The sequence below is a fragment of the Gasterosteus aculeatus genome, chromosome 4 (genome assembly GCF_964276395.1).
Source record: "Gasterosteus aculeatus chromosome 4, fGasAcu3.hap1.1, whole genome shotgun sequence".
Lineage (NCBI taxonomy): Eukaryota > Metazoa > Chordata > Actinopteri > Perciformes > Gasterosteidae > Gasterosteus > Gasterosteus aculeatus.
In genome coordinates this window covers 11,211,449-11,234,999 of record NC_135691.1, presented here as the reverse complement: position 1 = coordinate 11,234,999, position 23,551 = coordinate 11,211,449, and the positions used below count along the sequence as shown (strand labels likewise).

Sequence of the window (23,551 nt, the reverse complement as noted above, 5' to 3'; positions counted from 1 at the left end):
ACTAAGAGTATAGTTGTTCTGTCCAAATTTATTTAGAGTTCATGAACATCTGGCAAATAACACTAAACCTTTAAATGAAGTGAAAAAAAACCCAATCGCCAGCAAAAGCGATAACAACAAATAGCAGTGTTAGTGGTGATGACAATGATAACAACTAGCAGTGCAATGTCTTCTCTTTCGCAGCACTGGGGCAGAGATAAGAGACTTTGAGCTGTGAGGTAGTACATGATGTTCTTAGGGCAGCGGTGAGCGAAGCACTGCTCTGATCCTCTTAAATGAACAAAAAGCTTGAGAGGACACACGGTGCGGGTGGGAGGTGAGGTGGATGGAACGATCTCTCACATAGAAAGCCGATGTTTGTTTCCCGTTTTAACTGAGAAGTCTACGTAGATTTATTCGACACAAAACTTGCATTCTTCAGTAACTGCACCTCAATTCACAGGGATCTTCTAAGCTTCCGACCGTCTTATCTTACCGTTGTCTCTGTATGTGTGTGCTTCTGCAGCATTTGCAGCCCAAACACATTTTCTTTCAAAAGAAGACAGATATGACTTTAGAAAAGATCAAAACGATGTGATCCAACCTCTGCTCCATTGAACTGAGGAGCTGCTGACAGCACTAGGTGATATATCAGCGCCAAAAAGTAACAGCCCTTAAGCCTGTAGGTACCACAAATATTTTATTTTTATTTTGCTGCCAACGGGAGAATATGGTGGACAATTTAGCAGCTGAAGAGAGATATATTTATCTCCAGAGTTGGAGGAGACCAAAAGCAGAGCAAAACGGGGGAATATCGGACCTACATTCAACGTGGCTCAAAAGGAGAGATGACTCTTCTTGTTAACGGTTGGATGTGTAAATGATGCACCGTTTGCCATCTGCTGACCCTTTCAAATGTAATTGGAGTAAGGACAGCCACATGTAGCAGGATTTCTGTGGATGGATTTTACTGCCTGTAAATAGTTGTAGAAGATTCTGTTTGTATCATCATCATCAAGGTTTTTAGAGTCACTTTTTTTTTCATATTCATTTGTCTGCACATCATCCGCTCAATCAAACAAGATGTTATATAAATAAATATCTAGAAGAAGCCGATACTGTACGGTGAGAGCAGCTATTTGAAGTTAGATATATTTAATCATCATTTCTAGTCCAAGGCAGATTGATAAATAGAGGGGCCACTGCCTCAATGCGTCAAGTGGAATCACATCATCAGTGCTGCTAAGTGCCGGCACACAGCACCGTTCCTAAGACGCATCCATCAACAGTGAATTAATGTACCAAACCTGAGTGAGCAAAATGATACACGTGACAATAACTCAACCTCAGATTGAAGTCAGCACTTTGTAGCTAAAGAAGAGCGCTGAAGTCTCAGATCAGCGACCACCTTTGCCCACGGGCCTTGTTATTCTCTCAGGTGAATTTAAACACGCAGCGCTGATGATTCATCTCTCCTCCTGATTATTGTCTTGCAAACTTTTAAATCCATGCCTATTTGCCTGTTGTTTGGCAAATTGGCCATTTATTTCCTTTTCAGATCCTGAGGAGAAACAAACACTTCAGTAATTTGATGGATCATTTGGTCTGTGGCGTGTGTGTTTGTGTGTGCATGTTTCCAGGTTTTGTCTTGATTGCGTGCATGTGCATGTGATTAGCGGGCTATCCACAGACTGAAATGAGGCAAACTCATCCGTGACTCCTGGTCACGACACAAGTGAAGAAGTCCAGTTCACGCAGAGCTCAGACCGTGTTCTGACTCACGGCTGAAAAATAACACACTCTGTTACAATGACTCGAAGAGATGAGATTTCCTACAATGGTCCCTTAAAAAGCTTTAACAGACCTGGCGCTCCCTGATGCTTTTGTTGTAGCATGCTGGCACAATCCACTGCGAAAAGTGTAGCTCTGCCAAGATTCGTGTTTCTGTTGCAGACTCATTTAAAAAAAAAGGTCTAAAAGAGAAAACCTGTACTGGAGCGAAACTCCAACAAACCAACAAACTCTGATTCATTTATGTCGCCACGGCTTTCTTAGACGTTCAGCACACCACTGGTTTGAGTAAACATAAAATCCTCTTTGTCATTTTGCTGACTGGATGGTTATTGTGTGAAATCATTCGAAGTTCGAAGAAAAGACTTCAGTCTTACTTCACAGACTTCAATGGTGCCGACTCACGGTTGGTTAACGTGACGCTGCCAGGCGTCGTGTTCGAGCAGCCACAGGAAGAGAGGTCGGAGACCCGGTGAATGAAAAGGGTTAAAACGCTCGTCTGCCTGACGGAACATTTGCTGAAGCCTCACATGAGTTCCCTCTTTTTTCTTTAAACGCTGTCCAGCCAGCCGTGGTAAACAAACATGTATTAAATAAACAGAGGCCTGTTTCACAAAGCGATTTCAACATTCCCAGGGTATTTTTAGGGTGTCCGGCTTAAATAACAGGAAGAAAACTGGCAAGTGGCGCATCATTGACATTTGAACAAAAACACAATTTAAGCAGCGAGCAAGTAAAGGAGCACAGAGCAAAAACTAGTTTAGCGAGTCCGAAAACTTGAGTTGAGTCCAGCCGTCTGTCGTCGGGCTTCCATGTGAGGACGAGGTCAGTTATTCATCTGGGGGTGTGGAATTTTTCCTAAATGTATTTGTTGGCGTGAGCTGGTCTAATGCTTATTCCTTGAATGGGAAGTCGTTGCCTTTGGTGATCAGATTTGAACTAAAACATTTAGTTTTTTAAATAGTCCAAAAAACCTTGTGCTTAACTTTGACCAAATTCTGAAGAGTATTTGTGCCTCTCTGGACGGATTTAACGTTATTTGGAAGGAGCTCTTCTTCCTTTTGTCATGAGCTAATCACCACTCAACCAACAAGCGCTCGCTCCTTGAGTTCACCGCACGGCTCACATGTTTAATGCTCTAATATTCCTCTCGTATCAGATATTACATGACGGGATGTTTGAGTAAAGAGGTTCTGCCTGATGTTATTATTGCTTCAATCAATCAATGGTGAAGATATACAACATTTTGTCATTAAAATACTCAAGTAAACATGTGAGAAGCGAAAGACGAACATTTCGAACCCAATTTGTCGTATTCCTCCTCTCATACTTTCTGCAGATCATGATGACTAGGGGTTTTTAAAAGTAGAAGCCAACCTGTAATGACTTCAGATTCCTGGTGCGTCTGAGCTTCTTTTCTGATTAACTTCTGTTATATTGCACATTTCTGGTGTTAACTTTAAATTAAATTGAATTATTGTATGCAAATATAAAAATGTCTCTTGTGTTTCAATGCTATTGTTCACAATGTTGTGCACAGTGTTCAACCACTGGTCTGATCCTGACAAAACAATGTGATGTGTGAAAAATTATGCTTGCACCTCTCTTTTCGCAACACAGTGTGAATTAGACACGGCACAGAGGTTCATTTTTTTGTGAATATGTCATAATTTCATCACGGAGACAGATTATAAGAACATTTGAAAAATAGTTTCCATTAAATTGATGCTGCAGAGTTTGAAATCACAAATGGCTCTAAATACCGATAATAACGTTGTTCGACTTCCTGTTCTGGTAGAATAAAGTGGAGTGAAGTATGACTGCAGGAGCCACTGAACATGCAGCTGAACAACTGTAACTGCCACTCAGGGTCAGGGTCAGAAAAAGTAGTATAGCACACATATTCAAATCAATCACCCACTTTTACCTGCAGGGAGAGCTTGTTTGGCCTCAAAAACTCTGTATTTTAGATGCATTCAATACAAACGTGTTGTGCTGCAAAGAAAGTGATTATTATGTAGCCACTAAAAGCATGGAAGGGTTTTAGATGTTATACTCTTGTTCGAAAACTGTTAACATTGTTTGAATTTTCCCAACAACTTCCCCGTACTTTAATAAATTCTCTCTCAGTCTTGCATGGCCATCGGTCTGATCCTGCACTCATATGTGCCGGCATGCGCATCTATCATCACATCAAAAAACAGTTATCATTTAGATGGATCATCACGACTCCATTACGCGTGACCATTTCGTAATTATCCGAAGAACAAATGCAAAAACATTTGGACACATTATAACGTTGGCATATGAGTGAAGCATTTTCTGGAAGTTTGGGTAAACATGTGTTCCTAAAAGGCAGACTAAACGGCCAACGGGCATGTTGAACGATAATGGATCATTTTCAATTCTGTTACTGTGGTTATTACTTTAGAAACGATGAATAAATGGAAACAAATCATCCCAGAAATGTATGATATAAATGATCCGTCGGCATTTTGTGAAATTCACTCCCAGTTTATGTTTGCGGAACCGGCATGAATCTCAAGTGCCAAATCATGAGTGAAACATATTTTTTTCACATCTGGCTGAGATTTGTTCGCATAATGTTCAATGAAAAGCCGCAGCTTTTTATCTGCACAGAATATCTGGTGTGTTCTGTCAAAGGGTTTCTGACATCAATGTATTCAGTTTAAATTGTCTTATTTTACATGACGGCAAGACAGGTTGCACCTACCAAGTTAAAACCGGTTTGAAAGAAAGTTAATACTGCATTTGACCTTTTATAGATGAGAAAAGGAAGATATTACAATTACTATCTAAGCAATGAATCCGGCTTCATTTCCTCTGAATGGATCACGGGCACGGCCCTTATTTGTAATTATTAATTACCAATCCAATGACGTCATTTAGCTGAGGCTTTTATCCAAAGCGACTTACAATAAGTGCATTTCAACCATAGGGATACAAACTCAGAAGAGCAAGAAACAAGCAAGTACAATTTCCTCAAATAAGCCAATTTACAATTTGCTATAGATAAGAGCCTTTATAAGTACAATTTAAGTGCTACAATTTGTTGCTATTAAAAGTTACAACTCGAATTATTGCTGAAGGCAGCCTAGTAGAAATATGTTGCCACATTTCATCACAGAACTCTATTCTTTTGTCCCCCTGAGGAACTTTGACAACATCTAACCCCACAAAAAGAGAGCTGTTGATTGATTGATGTGATTAAAACAGCATCTGCACTTATAGTGAAGCAAAATGTATGAATCTAAGGTCTTAAGGGTTGAAAAGGTTCAGGAAATGAGCCATTAGAAGCAACGTGAAGTGCATATTAACAAGGCTGGGAAGAGATTTCACACACACACACACACACACCTCTATGTAACCTGGAGATGGATTTGTAGTAAATGAGTGTTAGGCGTTAATGAGCATGTGTTTGGATCAGATTCCACTTCATGTGAACACAATAATCACCAAGGAAGAGCTGTTACAGATGTACAATTGTTTACTGATCCCAGATATTTGAAGAAAAAGGGTCATTTGGAAGCGTGCACATTTGAATCATTGTTGATCAGATATATGACTTTACTATCTGGTAATAATGTGGTGGCTGAAAAAGAGTGTTGAGGCCAGAGAGCCGTGGCAGCGCCAAGTCACCACAGTGAATCCATGGCAGGACTGTGAGCCGACCCGGCTGGACCGCATCCCAACCGCACTTCCCCACAAACAATCTGCACTCACATCAGCTCTCGCTGGGAGAAGAGAGTGCTGCTGCACCACAGGTGTGTGCTCTTTTTGTGTGCGTGCAGGGGTAAGTGTCATGGTAGGTTACTTGTTTCTGGCTCCCCTTCCTATTCACACTGCTCTCAAATGCCTCCGGGCTTCACGTTAGACTCAGCCGGATGATGTAAACCCTGTCCAGACTGCCAGCGGAGGACATGGCTACATCTCATTTCAACTTTAAAGAGCGGGGCAGGATCAGAGGAGTGTGATGAGTCAAAGCTGCTTTTGTTGAAACAAAAAGAGTCTGGCGTGTACGTCTGCAGATTAGTGGGGTCCGTGCACAAAAAAACCAACACATTTTCTTTCATCCTTTCAAGTCTTTCTTTCAGGCAGTTCTGAGAGACAGTAGTTATTTAATGTGCACCATTCATCCTGTTTGCAAAGTCTGCCCCCTCAAAATACATCCAGTCAGACTTCATCCTCCCGTTAAATGAGCAGACTTCAGGGCGGGAATCAACACACACACGTCTTTAAAGCACAATCAAGAGTTACGGTGCAGCAGAGTAAACTGCACATATTCACACAATTAACAACACCTCCCGAGTGTGCATACTCTCCCACTCAAACACACACACACACTCACACGCCTTAGCAGAATGAGAAGCATTGTGATGATTATGTGAATCCTTTGTGTATATTCAGATGCCCACAAATACTTACATAACAAGAGAGTACATGCAATTTAGCATTATGATCAAACATTTGATACAATTCTTGTCATTAAACGTTTTTCTTTACCCCTGTTCTTGGCACAAAAACAAAAACTTAAAATGTGTGAGCTGACAGGACTGCAGTACTCACATAAAGCCTTTGTAGACATGACTGGACATGCACCAAGTGAGGTTATGAACTGAACACGGCTGTTTTAAAAATGTTTAAAATGCTGCTCCACTGTTACTGGTTTCTGAATAAATTAGCAGGACAAAACAATTAAAGTTGAAGCTGCTCTGCAGAAATCCTGCGCAGAAATTTGAATGTTTACATTTTCTGTCATATGTATTAGTTTGTCTTTTACGCCATCCTGCGGCCGCTGTAGTGTTCAAAAATGAAGAAACACCGGACGGACAGAGGGCATCGCGGATCGAAAGGTTAAATCAAATGTATTTAATAAAAGAGATGGTGTTGTGGTAAAAAGAACATCTCAGCTGAGGAGCAGCTGGTCTCTGGAACCAACAGGCCCCAGGTCAGTCCTTTGGACCATCCCTAGTGCCCGTCTGTCGCCTCCACCAGTGAAGTCTAGAACAATGGTTCCTACAGGTATTTATACCAATGCTTAAAGGTGTGAAAGTTAGTGTCCACACCTCTGGGAGTGGTCTTCTGGTGAGTTCAATGTAACTCGGATTTCAAATGACCCTTAGTCAATATCAGTTGTTGTGCAAGTATTACATGCATGCATTCCAGTTGATTACATTACATTAAATACAATCATAACTGTACATTGGTATTATTCTATTACAGCTGCAGAATTCCAGTGGTTTTACAATATTGTCATTACTTTAGTGATTACACAGTTTCAGAATCATGGCTGTATTCTGGTGTGCAATATATGCATTTTTATTAATTTTATGAACCCGGTCGTCAGTTTATTTCTAATATCCTACACCGCCCTCCTCTTCATTGGGTTAGTTGGTACATTTTGGGCTGAAACTAAATGGGGACACACTCACACAAACATAGTTCCATAGCACCAGTATTTGGTAAAAACTGTGCACCTTTAATACAGATATCCTGCTATGCTAGATGTTATGCTCTGTTTAAGTAGTTCATAATTAATGACGTTTTAAAGTTCATCATCGTGCTCGTCGCCAGGTGACAAAAAAAAGCTTTCTCAGTCGGATGCGAATGTCATACTGAGTCCATGATATTTAGCCCGGCTTCGGTCGGCTGTATTCCATTTATAAATCAACTACAAATCACAAAGAATTCATTTTTTAACCATTTAAAATGGCATCGTCTAGCAACCCATCCATTCCCTAAATCCAGACTAAAATAATTATAGCAGTTTCATGGGTGTGACTTACAGTGGAGTGCTGTTACATCGCTCCAACCCCTTCAGCCTCAGCACCCTCACACCTGGTCTGCTCTCATCCAGGTACTCCACAGCTGGGTTGTCATAAGCCAGCTGCTCCATTTTCTGGGCGGACTCCCGAACGATCTCTTTTGTCGACATACGCCCGTCTCCTCCGTCTTCTCCCCGGGCATCCTGGTGTCCGGAGCAGCCGCAGGCGGTTGCCTTGGTGATGAGCCGGTCGAGCGGCTTCAGAGAGCGCATCCACTTGGGCAGGAAGTCCCAGCTCCGGAGCTTGGTGGGCAGATGGCGAGGGCTGTGGGCCTGCATCACGTTTACCATGACGATGAAGGTGGTCACTCCCAGGAACGGAGCCCCGACGGCAGCCATCACTCGCCAGCCCGCCAGCGAGAGGCCGAGCACCAGCGACGGCAGGAGCAAGAAGCAGAGCAGAAGGTACAGGACGGCGAACCAGCGGTACTTGGCGGTGCGCTCGCCCAGGACACGAGCCATCGTTATCGGCAGGCGCGTGACGGGAAGCGGGTACCACAGCAGGATGCCAAAGACATTGAAGAAGAGGTGACAAAATGCAATCTGCATGGAATGAGAAGATGAAAACGTGCGTGAGAGTCAGCATGTGGCATCCCATCCGTATATGAAACTAGATTGTCTTCGTTTTTGACAGGTTTCTATAAAAAAAAAAAAGACATGATCAACAACTGTTCTCCCTGAGGCGTCCAACAACTTGCCCCCCAGATTGCTGATGGATAAATTCACAATCACGAAAATACTTTCATCACAACCATCAGTGGAGAATTGATTAATTTCATTTTTTCCTTTTTCTGCCGTGGTTTTGAAATCGGCATCTGATCAGGGGCCTCGCTTACTTGCATGGCGGCGGCCAGCTTGTTCCCCGGACTCGCCAGAGCGGCCAGCAGGGCTGTGGCGGTGGTGCCCATGTTGGACCCAAGGGTGAGGGGATAGGCCCGCTCCAGGCTGATCACACCAATACCTGACGGAGACATCAGGGCACACAAGGACAATTCAACGAGAGGCCTTAATAGAAAAGAGAAAGCAGAATCAACTGCGATGGAGGAGAAGCTAAAACCACATCAACAAAACGAGTGTACTGAGAACGTTGTTGAAGTCTGTTGCCTACAAATGTTTAAAAAAACTAGTGACTCTTGTTATAAATGACATATGATTCCCATCTCCCATTTATCACTGAGTAGCAGGCTGATGACTCAGGCATTGCTGATTTTACACGCTTCATTTAGCCAGTGGCATAAGATATCAGCTATGCAACATGTTCTTACAAACTCCACAAGACTCAATCAAGAGAAATAACGCTGGGTTGTGTCCTTATTTGGCTTCATCTGGCTGATAAATGAGCTATTTAGCCAACAAGGAAATGTGTGGTATTCCCCCGCCTCTATGAGAACAAAATAATTTGGATTAGCCATTAAATACACAACAGGACCCGCCAGGTAAACCTTTGCTCAATATACATACAAACTTTATACGAAAAACAGTGGCCTTGGATACAGAACAGTTTACAATTAAATTACATTATTGTTCCACGACAACTTAAGCTCACAATGCCAGAAGCAGAGTCTGACCTGTGACCTCTGATCTTTGCACAGTGCTTCCACACTCAAAGGAGAGACTTACAAGAGACTCCCGGAGGTGAAACAGGATGAGATGAGGAGAAGCTTTACTTCAGTCCAACCATGTCCGGGCACAAACTTTCTCCACAGCAAGGAGAAAACTAACCAAACTACCTTTTTAAGAGTTGCTTCACTGTGTACTACATTTGAGTAATAACCAAGCGGTGGAGCCAGATGTTTCACACTCAAACTGAGGTGATGACTATTGTTGTGTACTTAACTGGCTTTAATGCTGTTAGCAGCCACACAAGTGAGACGGTGAGAGAAGGGTGCACAACAGGTCACCAAGAATTTAGGAGGTTTTAAGAATACAAAAAATTAAATAGTGTAAATATAAATTATTATTTAGGGGTATTTGCAGTTCTTTGTGGGCTATTGTGATATTTCTCCATGTTCAGTGTCTACTCTCGTCACATATTCCTCTTAATTCTAATGTATGACGTATCTATTTTGTGCACATAGATTTTCATGCTTTAACTCTTTCTGTCTCACATGATGCTGATGATTTTTCACTGCCCCCAACAATTTTGTCGTCATGCCTGCTGTACCGAAACATTTCTTGCATCATCATTGCATCTTGAAAATCGATTTAAGGTTGCTGTGAAAGCACATTTCACCCACCTATTAGGGGAGTCATTGCTGAAGTGAAAACAGAGCTACTCTGGACCACAAACGTCACCCCGGCACCCACAAACATGGCCATGTATCCCGACAGCCACCCACACGGATACGGCAGGTCTGTTGAGATGAAGAGAGGTGGGTTGGGAGTTACACAAATGCACCAACACATCAACACTCCCATCTTCTCCTCCGCAGTCTCTCTGGGATAATTTGCATGCAATGTTTTCTTGGATCGTTTGCTCATTTGCATCATGCACGAGATCCTATGTCAAACCTGCGGCGGCTCAAAAAAGCAAAGCCCACCCGTGTTGACCACTTTGTGGATGACCTTTGCCACTTGGCCTTTCAGGAGAGAGTTGAGCACTTTGACCAGAAGCAGCAGACAGGTACAGAGGACAGCCAGAGAGCCTGCCAGGAGAATCAGGCCCACCGTGAGGTCCGACAGGCCGCTGGAGACAAACAAATGCCGACCTGCAGAGACACAACCGGCATCCGTCAGGAAATCATGTAACAAACACACTATACGGAAAGTAAACAAGAAAAAAGCAATTCACACTTAACAAAAGAGGGGAAGGGTGGCAAGGATTATTGAGTTTCAACCCACACTTTGGTGAAGATTGGGACATGCTATGACTGGGGCCACAGTTTGCAGTGCTCTCATTGCCAGTGGACTGTAGAGGGTAAGAAAGACAAGAAAGAAAGAGGCATCCGTGATGAAAACACAATTTTGCAACACGGTTCAATGGCAGCCGTCCCATGCTCTATTTGGCGAGAGTGCGTGACACAATGTGTCTATGTTAGCAGGAGACATCAGTGGAGACAGGGCCATTACCATAACAAGGTCAGTCTGGCACCATTCTTTCACCAGGCTCCTGTTCCTTGCGTCCTCATCCCCCATGGCGATCGCTGTGATCACACAGTTGTCTAGCTGAAGGTGAAAGAAGAAGCCGAAATATTCTTCTCATGTTTTCAATTCAGTGAGTAAGAGGAGAGCAAATGTATAGTATTCAACTCGCAGTCAGCTCCTTCGTCGCATCTGACAAGTAATTGGTTCGTTAGGCTCCGTCCACTTGGTTACATTTGCAATAACTCTCGAGCTTTATCGCCTTCTGCAGAGGCAGATTAGCCACCCAATTTTCAAATAACTGGCCCTTGATTTTTAGACTGGGGTAGAAAGAAAGTACGCCTCTCATTTCAAGCCAGCAACTGACAACTTTGCCAGCCCAAACTGCAACGGTTTGAGGCTAGCTTGTGGGCCTTTTTCTACAAAAGAACATTTAGACTCGCTGATTCGATTTAGCCGGTGATTTCAGATGTTCCTGGTATCGTGCGTCACTGTCAACGCCAGTTGGCACACATGTCATCAGTAATACTTATGACTTACGCCTTTTTTTTGTTTCCAGCTGAATTCTAATTTGAGAATCATGTAAAGGGGTCTTAAATGTTTATCTGATATTGTGATTGAAAACTGGAGTCAAAGCTACATGTTGCAGGCAAAAACGATTTTTTCGCACAAGTGATAATCAAGAGGAGAACTGTGAAATCAGAATGATATTTCAAACATTACCCAGGCTGGCTGCTTAGCATTTCAACTCCAAAGGCTTCTAGGAAGCTTTCAAACCAAAGTAATAGTGGAAAGCGACACTATCATTGCTGTAATTGCCGCCGTAGTTACAGTTGCTGTGATTGGTTGATCTGTTTGGGGCGAGGGTGGTTTGCAAATGCTTGGTAACAAAAAATGCTTATTGTCCGATTTACCTGTATGATGAGCTTGGTGACTGGCTTGGTGATGACCTTGAGCATCTCGGGGGCTTCCTCCCCTGGCCGAAGCTTGAAGCTGTTGACCAACAGCTGCGACAAACGGACTATGACGCCGCTCGCCAACTCCAGCGGCAGCAGAACCAGCACCGACAGCCAGTTGAAACAGTCGTGGACCGTTGCCCCGGCAAATGCACTGCAGTGGGTCACAGTCATCATCTGTTATCAAAGGTCAGCCATCAGCGTGATCAACTACTCACAGTGATTGCTTGTTAATCTGTTTTCGCGTAGCTCGACTTGTGTCTGATGAAATGGGTATTTTAGTTTGGACTCAGTGTGTGAGTATTACCAAAAGTTTAATAAATTATATTTATTTTACCAGACACAGATTAAGCCACGTGCCATCTGTTGAGTAACGTACATTTTCGTGCCAAAGGAATACGGGCGTGAGATCAACGTGAGTTGGTGCCGTCAGTGTTAGGCGAGCAGCTGCTGAAGTTCTCCTTTCAACCCTCCTGTGTTTGGTCCTCTGCACTTTCTGCACGTTCCCCCATTGTTACTCCATCTCTCCACTTACATTCTTCAGTTTTCCATTTTGATTTCTTCTTCCCTGCTCTTGAGCCTTGCACTTACACTCCCCCTGTGCCTCGCCTGCGCTCTTCACTTACCGCTGAAACTCGGTCCTCTCTGCAGCCTGCATCATGGCCACTATGGTGTTTGTGACTGAAGTCCCAATATTGGATCCCATGATGATTGGAACAGCCGACCTCACCTCCAGCACTGTGAAGTCAGACCGTGGTAAAACATCTTACGGCAAAGTTGTCTTCCTTGAAACTATGTGCTTAAGAAACAAAACAATGTCAATGGATAAATGTCCACCGACAGAAATACACAAGACACGACCTGCGGCATTTCACAATGCAGCATCAGTTTTAATTGGGAGCAAAGGGGATTGTAATCTGCAGTTGAGTGGTAGCATCTTAACCCGCAGAGAGCCTTTAAGTTTGATTTACGGAAAGGAAAGCTGTGATCATTAGAAAAAGAGAGGTCATAACCTCACCGTGTAATGGCCTTATAAGGCGCGATTAACTATGCGATGTTGAGATATTACAGCGTGTGAAATGATCTGATTTTATTATATCTGATCCCAGTCCAACCTTCTAAATTACAATAATTCTCAGATGGTTTCTACAAATGGTCACTGTAGCAGTAAAATTTCACAATGAAAATTTCAGGTCAGTGTAAGGTGAAAATCACACATAAGATTCACAATTCAGGTGTTGTTTCTGTTAAGAATGATGCTAATTAATGTTTTCTTAAGTTCCTATGGGAAGACACAAAACACAATACTATACTACTATTACCTATTTTCTATGAAGCTAACACCTCATGTAGCGTATTATGTGTACCTGACCTCTTTTTGTTTACCTGGAGAGAAAAACCATATGAATCTTACTCAAAACCTAAAATAACCTGTGCTACGTTATGTGGTGCAGGCACATTTACACACAGATTTATGCTCCTACTCACATCCGGAGGCCACTAGACTGACAACGATGGAGGTGGAGGTGGACGAGCTCTGGACCAGCACCGTAACCAAAATCCCCACCACCAGCCCCGCCACAGGGTTGGACAGCACTGCATTGTCCTGGAAAATGTCCCCTGCCACTTTACCTGGTTAATTATGCCGCCCATGTACACACACACACACACACACACACAGACACAAACAGAAAAAAGCTGGTCTCAGTTACGACACAATTGGCAAGAGCGATGCGGAACAAAATTCAAACCTCTCGTTCCCTCGTGTCCAGAAAGGTCACCAGATGAAGCATTGTGGCAAATTATACAGCACAGCCCCAGCAGGACAGTGTGAACTGTGATGCAGTGACTCACTTATTTGTCAAACATCACCCGGCTTAGTCACTATCAACCCGCAAAGGGGGGGGGTGAGGGCTATACTTACCCCCTGCCAGCTGGAAGGCAGAGCTCAGCGTGTCCAAGGAGCAAACAAAGAGGAAGAAGAGGACGAGGAGGAGAGGGATCTTGGATAGACTGATAAGGAGCTGCCTGGTCTTACTGCTCTGACTCACTTCTGTGCTCCGCAGACAGCTTACTGTTGCAAACAACAACAAACAGGGAGATGGTTTACCTTCACAACACAGTAGAGTTCAGAGCTCTAAATCACCACATCACAGATGAACACACAAATTTGATACGTTCAGCCTTTAGTTGACGGCCATTTCCCCAATATGTTCTAGATGAGAGATATGGCATCAGTAACTCATCTCACATGACGTATAGAGAGCGAAGCCATCTGACATTATGCGTACTGTGGTGGAAACACGTATGAGGCCGAATCCTGCAGAGTGACAGCAGGACTCGGCCTCCGCTGCCCAGACTGCATGGTCCCACTGGCCCTCTGTGTCTTTGAGCATGTCCTTATCTAATGAGCATTTGGTTTGGCTTCTGCTGCTGTTATTTGTCTTCTTTGAAAAGATCGAAACCCGCCGCCAACCTGGGGGCACCAGTGCAAAATTCTCTCCTCTTAACGCCGCTGTTGTACCTTCCTGTTTGGGACGTCGCTCCGTCTCCCTGAATGCAGGTTGGCTCGGGAGGTTTTGGCCCTCAAAGCTTCGGAGGTCGAGGTTGGAGCCAATGCCCGACTCCCTGTCCTCCTCCTGCGGAGGTTTGGGCTGTGAGGAGAACGGAGTGCCGTGCATCATCATCCCACCTGAAAGATCGTGAACAAAATTGGAAGCCCGGTTGGGGACATCTGGAAGGATTCAGCCAAACAACTTCTCTCGTTCTGGTAGATGTGTTTGCCAGATTACAGGTCAAGTATTAGCGCTGCGTTTGCAAAGGCAGGAGCAGTTCTGGCAGCACGCAGGCCGGAAGAACAACTGACTAACATAAGGAGAAACATTATATTTTGTATTTCTTGTTAGATATAAAAGAAAAGATTTCTATTGGCCCTAAACTGGCATTGAGGAGGAGCAGGTCCTCTTGCCACAACACAAGATCCAATCACATGCAATGTGTGGTCTTCTAACATAATGTGAACATAACAAAGCGTGAGTGTTGTATGGTGCTCGGTGTGTCTCTAAAACTCATCCTTATCAGACCTGGGTCTGCCTGGTTGACACTTTCTGCTTTTCCTCTGGCCTTGCATTCCTCAAGACAGTGACTCCCTAAATGAGCACTGGGAAAACGTTTTTGATTATCACACCTCGTAGGGAATAACGGAGTATATGCTCAGCTGGGGGATTTGAGGGATTTAGAAAAGTGAATGATAGAATTTGAAGACCAGGTTACCATTGTCGGGAAGTCCTGTGCTCCGCCCCGAGGACACAATAGCTATAGATCGAGAAGACATGGTACTTTGAATGCCTTATGAGGACATGAGGCCATTCAAATCACAGGTTGACTCTGTTGTAAAGGGAATACACAAGTGGGAATTTGTTTATCAGCCACCTGCAGCTGGAAAAAAGCAGTCCAAGGAGACCAACGTGCCTGCATGTGAGCCCATGTGTCACCGCGTTACTCAGATCAACAGTCATGCAATTAGAAGAGAACAAAGGCAGCCCACACTGTAATTGGCAGGTGCCCTTGGTTTTTAGAGGTGGAAACGGAGGCTTAAACTGCATGCACCGGCAGGAACCGTCTCGCCACTCAACTAATCGACCCTTTGTCTCAATCAAGTTTCCATGCAACTTGTCTTGCCCTTAATATCCTGCAGCTGCAAGTAGTCTCTCGATCTTAAAGGGTCTCTCCACTGTCCAAAGCACAGAAGGTGGAAGTGAGTTGAGTATCATTGTCATGGTGTGTGGCATCCTGCTGCAGGTTCTGATCTGCAGAGGGCTTCCGTAGCATACGTTTGCCAGAGTGAGACAAGTTTCCATAGATTGCAGCTGAATGTACTTGATTGTATTGTGTGTGTTTGTCGAGTAAATGTTATCATCTAATGAAACTGCCCTACTGTCACAGATCTGTGGCATTTCTACATTATTTGTGAGTTTTCCTTTTGGTTATATGGTTTACATATTCTCTTTACTTGTGTTGCCTAAATCTGCTTGAGATTTACTTTTGTAACAGTTCATGGTGAGTAATCCTCCACACGTGAAATATTTTCTAAACAATGTATGAGGTGTTGCTCAATCAGAAATGGCACGTTTAAATAAGAACTTCAGTATTGGTGAAGAAAAGTCACTTACCATGCATATTTTGTATCAGCATCCACAGTAAATCTGACCTTGTCTGAAAGCGGCTGAGGTGAGGAAAGCCTTGAACTCAACTGTAAATCAGCTTTAAATAAGCGACCAGGTAAATCTTCATCTCTCGTCGATCAACTTGCTCCACCATCACGCAGGTCTCTGTTAATCATTAACACAGAGACATGACTTAATGGTGCACGGGTTGGGAAAGCAGGTTGAGTATTAGGTGATGAATGTTGTTTGTTCAATCAGCTATTTTTCTCCTTGACTTGGGGCCAGATAAAGAATCCAAAATGAAGAGGAATGCTGGATGGGATTAATGATCATCTTTGTTGGAGGTTCTTCTCGTTTCACGTGAAAGAGCAGGAGAAATGTGACACCTAGTGGCAAAAGTTAGGAGAGGGGAACCATTTCTGCACCAGCTTCTCAAGTCCACTCATATCATCCGGACAGCTGTGTACAACAACTGTTGATCACGCACCGCAGTTTGGAACATAAAGTCAGGGTAATAAATGATCATTTCTTCCGTACTACAAGTCAGTAGCAGCATTTCAAGCCCGTCAAGCTTAGCCTGCATGAGTAGTGCAGAACGTTCAAATGCACGTGGTGGTTTTTCAGGATCTAAGGCCAAGCATGCTGCGAATGGAAATTAAATATCAGGGATGTTTTTCCTCTTAACTCACATCCCACAACCCTCAGACGAGGTCGTCCTCACCATGGGGTGAGCACCCTGTTGCCCGAGGTAAAAGGGTAATTTTTAACACTCTGGTTCTGTCATGTCAGCAATGCTCTCAACCAAATCTGCAGACCTCAGATGTCCCCCATGAACTCAGAGGAGAAGGACTTAATAACCCACTAGAGTGAAGTTGTTAATTTCCAAACTTTGAGAGCCAGAGAGAGCGATGACTGCTCTGTTGTTGTTGTGCAGGCAGCTGGAGCAGAGCCGAGGCTGCGGCCATCGATGGTGGCGGTGGGATCAATCCTCGAGATGTTGTGCTGCATTAAGCAGAGGACCTGCACACACATACGGACGTGCACATGTTTAAATATCTGGCGCAAATCCACAGCTCTTTGGTACACCCCCTCTCCAGGATGCCGTTAATCCCCTTTACAGATGGGAATGTCAGCCGGGGATGAAGCATACAGAGGCCGCGGGGTCATCGGACGCCATCCTGCCACTCAAATCACCTGCCAATCAATGAGCAGAAGGTGCACGCTGTTGATCCTTCTCTGCGGCTCCGCTATCCCGCGTTAATCTTACAGTGAGGGATACATAATGCTTCTAGAGAGTTTACAGCTTGTAATCTGAGTGATGGGAATTATAGACACATCTTTGGACATATAGCTTAGGAGGCAATCCATCAGTTATGAACACGCACTGAATTACAGCTTTAACATCCTCAATCGTGTTGACGATTTTTTGCCCAAACACAAGCTCTCTAACCTTAACCCCATCTGAGAAATGAAAACAGCTTTTGGTTTGGTAAGTAAATCGCAGAATGAGCAGTTTTGAAAAAAAGGATATCATAGCATTCTACATATTTTTGTCTCAGGAACTGCAGGTAGAGGACAGCCACATGGTATATGATCAAAATAATTGGGGAATCCCTAGATGACTCGTTTGCGTCTTAGTGCAGTTTTGATGTTTTCCTGACCTGAAGACAGTTGTCCATAGAAAGTTGTATTTTTTGTGATTTAATTAGTGTGTTCGTGAATATAATGAACAGGCACAGTATTATGAAGTGGTTTATCAGGGACCTGTTTGTTAAATTGGTTTTCAGCCAATGACCCATTTATTTGAAGGCTGTTTGAAACAGCGTTTTGACGATCTGCTGTTATGTCGCATCATTTGCTGTTATATTGCATTATTTTCCAGTCTGTGATTCCAAATGGCTGCATTTATCTTTCAAGTGGAAATAAAAAGGAGACTCTTCTTGATAAAGACTGATCCAGTTAACAGCATCACTTTATTGTACACACACACATGTAATGAATGTATATATTCAGTTTGGTAAGTATACGCCACTCACATTACCACAAAGGAGCATCATGACATGTTTACAAGCAATGGTTTCAATATTTTGGACTGTGTGTGTGTGTGTCTTCAATTTGGCCCATTTTGTATGTTTTGTTCCACCAATCCTTTACTTGTGCATTTTCTAATCTAGTTCACAAATATCTTGAATAATGATTTGAATGTTTTCTTGAATTACATTTGTATGCATGTTAATATTTTGTAACTTGATGCCTTGACTTGGCTCTAATGTCTTTCCCTTTGTCACTTTAGCTCCTCAGTGGAGGACGACGGCGTGTCGGAGCCTTCGGATGACTCCTAAAAAACAGAAAAATACAGATTCAGTTCAACTGCATTTCAAAGTAATATATTTTATGGATTAGACTCTGAAATACAACCAAGAACATTTAATCTGGAGTATTGTACATGAGTACATATGTAAGGGACTTGTACTCTGTTGAAGCTTAGGAGTCTACTTTACTCCACTACAGATTTTGCAACTCTAGAAATACGTTTTTCTTGTTCCTGCCCAGAGAAAACTTTTGTGATTTTGAAGTTTATGATAAACAGGAAGATGAAGCGCGTCTTTGAGGGTTGAGAAAATAAAAAATGCACAGTTAAAAGGCTCAAAATGAAAAGCTGACTGACTAAGAGCCACACAGCTGTAAGAGGATCATACAGAACATGATATATCGCTGCGATCGAACATGAAAGGAGTTCAAATGAGCTCAAACTTCAAAACATTTACTGGAAAAATATGCAGCATACACAACAATGTTAATCTAGAAACACTATATAAACACTAAAACACGTGGACAAGAGTATTTTCAAAGTGTGGTATTAATAATATTTATTTTTTTAAAGTGAAATTACTAAGTACAAATGGAAATATGTGTGCACATCTCACCTTTACTTTGTCCAGCTCTGGTCTGCCCGGGAGGGATTTTTGAGAAGAGAAGGACTGTAATGTGAGACAGGGGAGTCCCATTAGATAAAATACCAAATAAAAAGTATTTGACCATGAAAAAAAAAAAATCTGCGTTAATGTCAGGTTATTTCTAACCTTCTTGGTCTGCTGCATCTCCTCTGTGGATTTGGACCTGTTCTTCATGTACTTCTGAGGAGACGTGGTGGTGGGACACTAGGGACGGAAACAAAACATTAGAGTCAATCTGGTCCGATGTGCTTCATCTTCTCCATCAGGCTTTCACACACCTCATTTGCCTTCTGTTCCATGGCTGACTTGACAATCCGTCTCAAGAGAAGATAAGTGCTGATTGGATGATTTCCTTTGGAATATTGAGGTTGTACAACTGGAAAGAAGGAGGAAAAACAAGGACTTGTTATGTTCTGTGTTTGCGAGACATTATAGTTAGTCTACTGATATAAACCAACCACATTCAATATAATGTAATTTAAATGTGTACAAATAGCTGATCATGCGCTCATCACGGCTGCAGTTCTGAACTCCTTTCACTAGATGGAGACTCTGACTCAGGGCTCCGCTCACAGCCTTACTGATTTCAATGTTTTTATTGGGGGATTTTACCCTCACGATCACATAGAAACACCACTTATCCTATTTATGCCTCTCATTTAGATTTAGAAAGACATGAATAAAAACATGTTTCACTTCATGTTGTTTGAGGTTTTTTGTCTTCATCCTACTGACCGAAATCAACTAAATAAAAGGGTTTTAATTTAAAAGGCGAGTCCTGTACCAGTAGAAATGGTCCAGGGTCTGACATCCATCAAGTTTAGTACCCCATTCGAAAGGGGATGGAGTCCAGAAATATATAACGCCTGTTGCAGTAATGCAGTAAAAAAAGCTGGAAGGGCACAATGATTACCAAACAAAAGTCCCAATCAGATCCACAGCTGGTGGCTCGGGGCAGAGGACCCCTGGGTCTGGATCCATTTGCCTCACACAGATTTCATACTCCAACCGTCTCAATGGTGCAAGTCTGCGTCTGTCTGATATCTTACCACTTAGATCAAATCAAAATACTTGAGCGGACGGGTAGTCTTAACGATTTCCAATTCCTTCTGAGGCTTTCGGATGACAGAGAGACACCACTGTACAATACTGGAGGGTTTCATCAGGACAATTCACCCACGTTGCCCATTATAAAAGCGGACAAAATGTGCATAAGAAGAACATCTCCCCAGAAGGTCCGTTTACTTGGACGTTCTGAAGCATCGTCTTGTGACCTTTAGCGGAAAAGCATGCCGGCTCTGCTCATAAAGGAATGTGGCTGACAGCGTGAAACACCATGTCAATTGCCCTCGTCCTTTTGCAGACCTTAAGATTACGAATACAATTTTTAGCTTTTTATAAAAACTTGTCAATTCATTGATTGGGGCAACCAACATTAGGACTTCATCTCTAAAGGCAGTGAGCAGTCGTCGTCTGTCGTGGTTGACCACGACATTGAAAATTGGCTCCTCCTCCCCAGCAGTTTAGCAATCAAGCTAGATTAAGACTAAATCGAAGACCTTTAAAGCCAGTTATCATCGGGTTTGAGAAAATCTCAGCAGGACATTGGTAATAATATTGTGTCTGCCTGGAAAGTATGTTTATAGTCTTGACCCAATAAAAAGGTCACGCCCGGATGAAATACAGTAATAAGCAGACAGTCCCCTCCTGGTGCGACTGAGACTCGTCCACCACACTGAACTTTAGTCGAGCCTGCTGCTCTGCAGGAAGCGTTCAGCTCAAGGCTCATGAAGAATGAATGGGAGGTGATCGACAGGAGCTCACTCACCCACTGTGACTGCTGACGTCAGTGCGCACAGTCGTTAGAATACCATTGGAGAGTCCTGCTTTGACTATTTGGAGAGATTTACTTTCTACTGAACAATCTGCACGCAAGGGACTGAGCCAGTGAAGTGGTCCCATCTTATTTCATACATCAAGCCCATTGTGGTGGTCCGTTCAGTCTGTTCACCCAGAGGCATGCAAGACTGTTGTACTCCATGCCCTTATTCTAAAACGTGCATTAGGCTCCAGCCCGTAGAGGGTCAGGGGAGGATAATCTCAGCCTTGATGGCAGGGCGTGCATTCAGCGAGTGCGCTCTCTGACCAGCCCACCGAGGGAGATGACCTTAATAAGCACAATGCTCGCCTAACCCCAGTCTCTGCCCACACGTTGCTCCGTCGCTATCCCACTTCGGTTGGACGAAGAACCCCTCCTTTGTCTCTGGGACAATGGATGAATGAGGATCCGCTAGCCTCAAGTGCTTTTTTTTTTGTAGACAAGGTGGAAAATCCGAGCAGCTTTGAGAAATGCTTCTCTGTCAACTAGTCCACATACAAATGGGGAACAACGGTGAAGGTGTTCCACCCAAAATAAGCTATGGCTCTTTGAGGTGCGAGTACCAAAAATGGTACAACCACATCAACCAATAAATGCTTTATTGTTAGTACATGGACACAGACACACAGAGAGCTTGGAAATTCTCCCTGAAAGCTCAACAACATTTTCTGCAAGGATGCAGGAATATCATTTTTACCGTACCATTATCACCATAAGGCACTCATGGTACACTCAGACGCATGGTAGGAGGTAGCAAAGTTGATCAAAACTAATTAGCCTTCAGAGGAGACGATAAAATGCTTATGTGAAAATCAGTTTTTAAGATTTTAATCCATAAACACCAAGATTGTTGGGTCAACATTAATTAACTCCCCAACTAAGGAGCAGCACAGAGCTTACTTTCAGTATCTGTAAAAGGTTTTCACAATAACAGGGAAGACTTCAATGAGAACATCTTCATTTCAATTTGAAAAGGTTGAGGCGGTCGACTCCCAGTGGCAGAACCGATCACTTCAGATTGAGCTTGCAGCTGCCGGTCATCGATGTCCAATCATTCCTCAGCAACAATGAAAGAAAACATCCAGAGCTGCGACGTGAGGGATTAAAACTTGATAGTTTTCCCCTCCTTTGGGTGAACTTCATTCCCACAGTTCAAGTTCAGGAGGTCAAGTTGAAGCTAGCTTTGACATTGGCGCCGCGCCACATTTCTGTTGTTGGACACGCAAATCACAGAGGATCACGTGCTCAGGAGATACAGCGTTATAGAAGGTGTCACAGTGCCAAGGACACAACGTGAATCACAGCTCCACCATGTATACGTCACCTCATCGGCAGTGCCAATGAACCAACTCAGTTATGGTTTTAAACAGGCTGATCAGAGAGCCTGTCCTTCGTGGAGACCGAGGCGTACGGAGTAGAGAGGGTGCGCCGGGAACCGCAGGGTTGGCGGTTCGAAGCCCGGCGGATCCATGACCCACGCCGAAGTGTCCCTGAGCAAGACACCAAACTGCTCCCCGGGCGCCTTTACGGCCGCCCACTGCTCCCACTGTGTGGGACGGGTTAAATGCAGAGAACAGTTTCCTGTATGTGTAAAATAATACTTGCCATTAAAAATGGCTTCTTCCTCACCAGCTCAGCAGAATCTTTCAGTGAAGTGATGGATGGGTTTGGTGTTACACCGCTTATGTATTCATCTGCAAGACTCTTTAAAAGGCACTGATGAGTACTCCCATCAGCAGAGGATCGAGTTCAGCAATTAAACACTTATATACAGAGCCTGTTACCGTCCCGATGCAGATTAGCAGAACCAAATAACAAAAACAGATGGGACGACCCATTGCAATGAGATGTGAGCTTTTCCATCATAGAGATGATGAGCTTCATCTCGAGACAGCAGAAGACATTCAATCAAGCGGTGATAGACGGGATGAGAGAATGAAGGTTGGGAGTGACAGAGAGAGACCAAGGACAGGCGGACACATCCAATGAAACGATCACCTCCCCCCCAAAAAATGAGATTAGTTAAATGCTCGGGGGAATTTCAGACACTCACCTCTTTTCCTCCCTTCGTTCTGCTCAGTACAGACGTGCAGTAGAGTAGATGGCACTCCTCATCTCACTGCTGCTACGATGATGTCGGTGTGTGTGAGAGCACACCCCTCTCTGCCCATTCATAGCTCCGCCGACGCAACACACACACACACACACGCTGAACATGGATGCTAATGTCCCCAGCACGGCAGACCAAAGCTGTAGGAGAGACAAGGGTGTATAATTTACAGTATGTTATCATTATTGCTTCTGGCAGTGCAATGTTCACCGTCTCAGGTTTATTAGCTCAGGGACAGTGACACCAAGGTGAGCAAGTGAGATGCTTCCAAAACCAGTGCAGCCAGCTGCAGAATAACGTAAGCTACGGACGTCATCATCGATGACTCACTTATTTTGGAAACCCACGTAATGGCAGAATTAAACCCAATGATAGTCCTTCCGGGGTCCTCAACTGGAAAGCTCCTTCCAGCAACAAGTGTGTAGACACACAACGCAGGTGATTGGCTCTTTTATGAAGAGTCGTAGCCAATCACAGCGCTGCAATCTTCCATTACCGAAATGGCACAACAACAAAAAAAAAAAAAAACACGACTTAATTACAAGACAATTTGGAGGGAGGTTTTCTGAACCAGGATCCACCTAAAAAGGAACACAATCATGTGCAAGAATTGATAGTTTCACAGTGCACGAGTCACACAGGCGGTCTCTGGGGTCGATGGGTCGGACTGAACTACATATAAAACCAAATCACGTAGCGTGTGTCAAGACAGAAAGTGACAGTGATTCATCCAAAGACTTCCACACAGGATTACAAAATGAAGCTTGGCGTCTTTGCCACAACAAAA

The 23,551-nt window shown here is 43.6% G+C and overlaps 1 protein-coding gene across 4 annotated transcripts; it reads right to left on the bottom strand.

The window, feature by feature from the left end:
• Window positions 1-5,853: 5,853 nt before the first annotated feature.
• On the bottom strand, window positions 5,854-15,977 carry slc34a1b (solute carrier family 34 member 1b). Of its 4 annotated transcripts, none has more exons than XM_078102206.1 (13): window positions 15,825-15,926; window positions 14,926-15,039; window positions 14,177-14,344; window positions 13,577-13,726; window positions 13,141-13,284; window positions 12,279-12,390; window positions 11,611-11,806; window positions 10,685-10,780; window positions 10,457-10,523; window positions 10,156-10,323; window positions 9,853-9,969; window positions 8,452-8,576; window positions 5,854-8,158 (listed from the first exon to the last, which is right to left on the bottom strand). In XM_078102206.1, exons 2-13 carry the CDS (start codon window positions 14,984-14,986, stop codon window positions 7,574-7,576), a joined length of 1,989 nt encoding a protein of 662 aa, XP_077958332.1. In that variant the 5' UTR covers window positions 14,987-15,039; window positions 15,825-15,926; the 3' UTR covers window positions 5,854-7,573. The 4 variants fall into 4 exon arrangements, with proteins under 4 accessions (XP_077958332.1, XP_077958334.1, XP_040030822.2 ...); XM_078102208.1 differs by lacking the exon at window positions 15,825-15,926 and adding an exon at window positions 14,736-14,812; XM_040174888.2 differs by lacking the exon at window positions 14,926-15,039 and having other exon boundaries at window positions 15,825-15,977.
• Window positions 15,978-23,551: the final 7,574 nt, after the last annotated feature.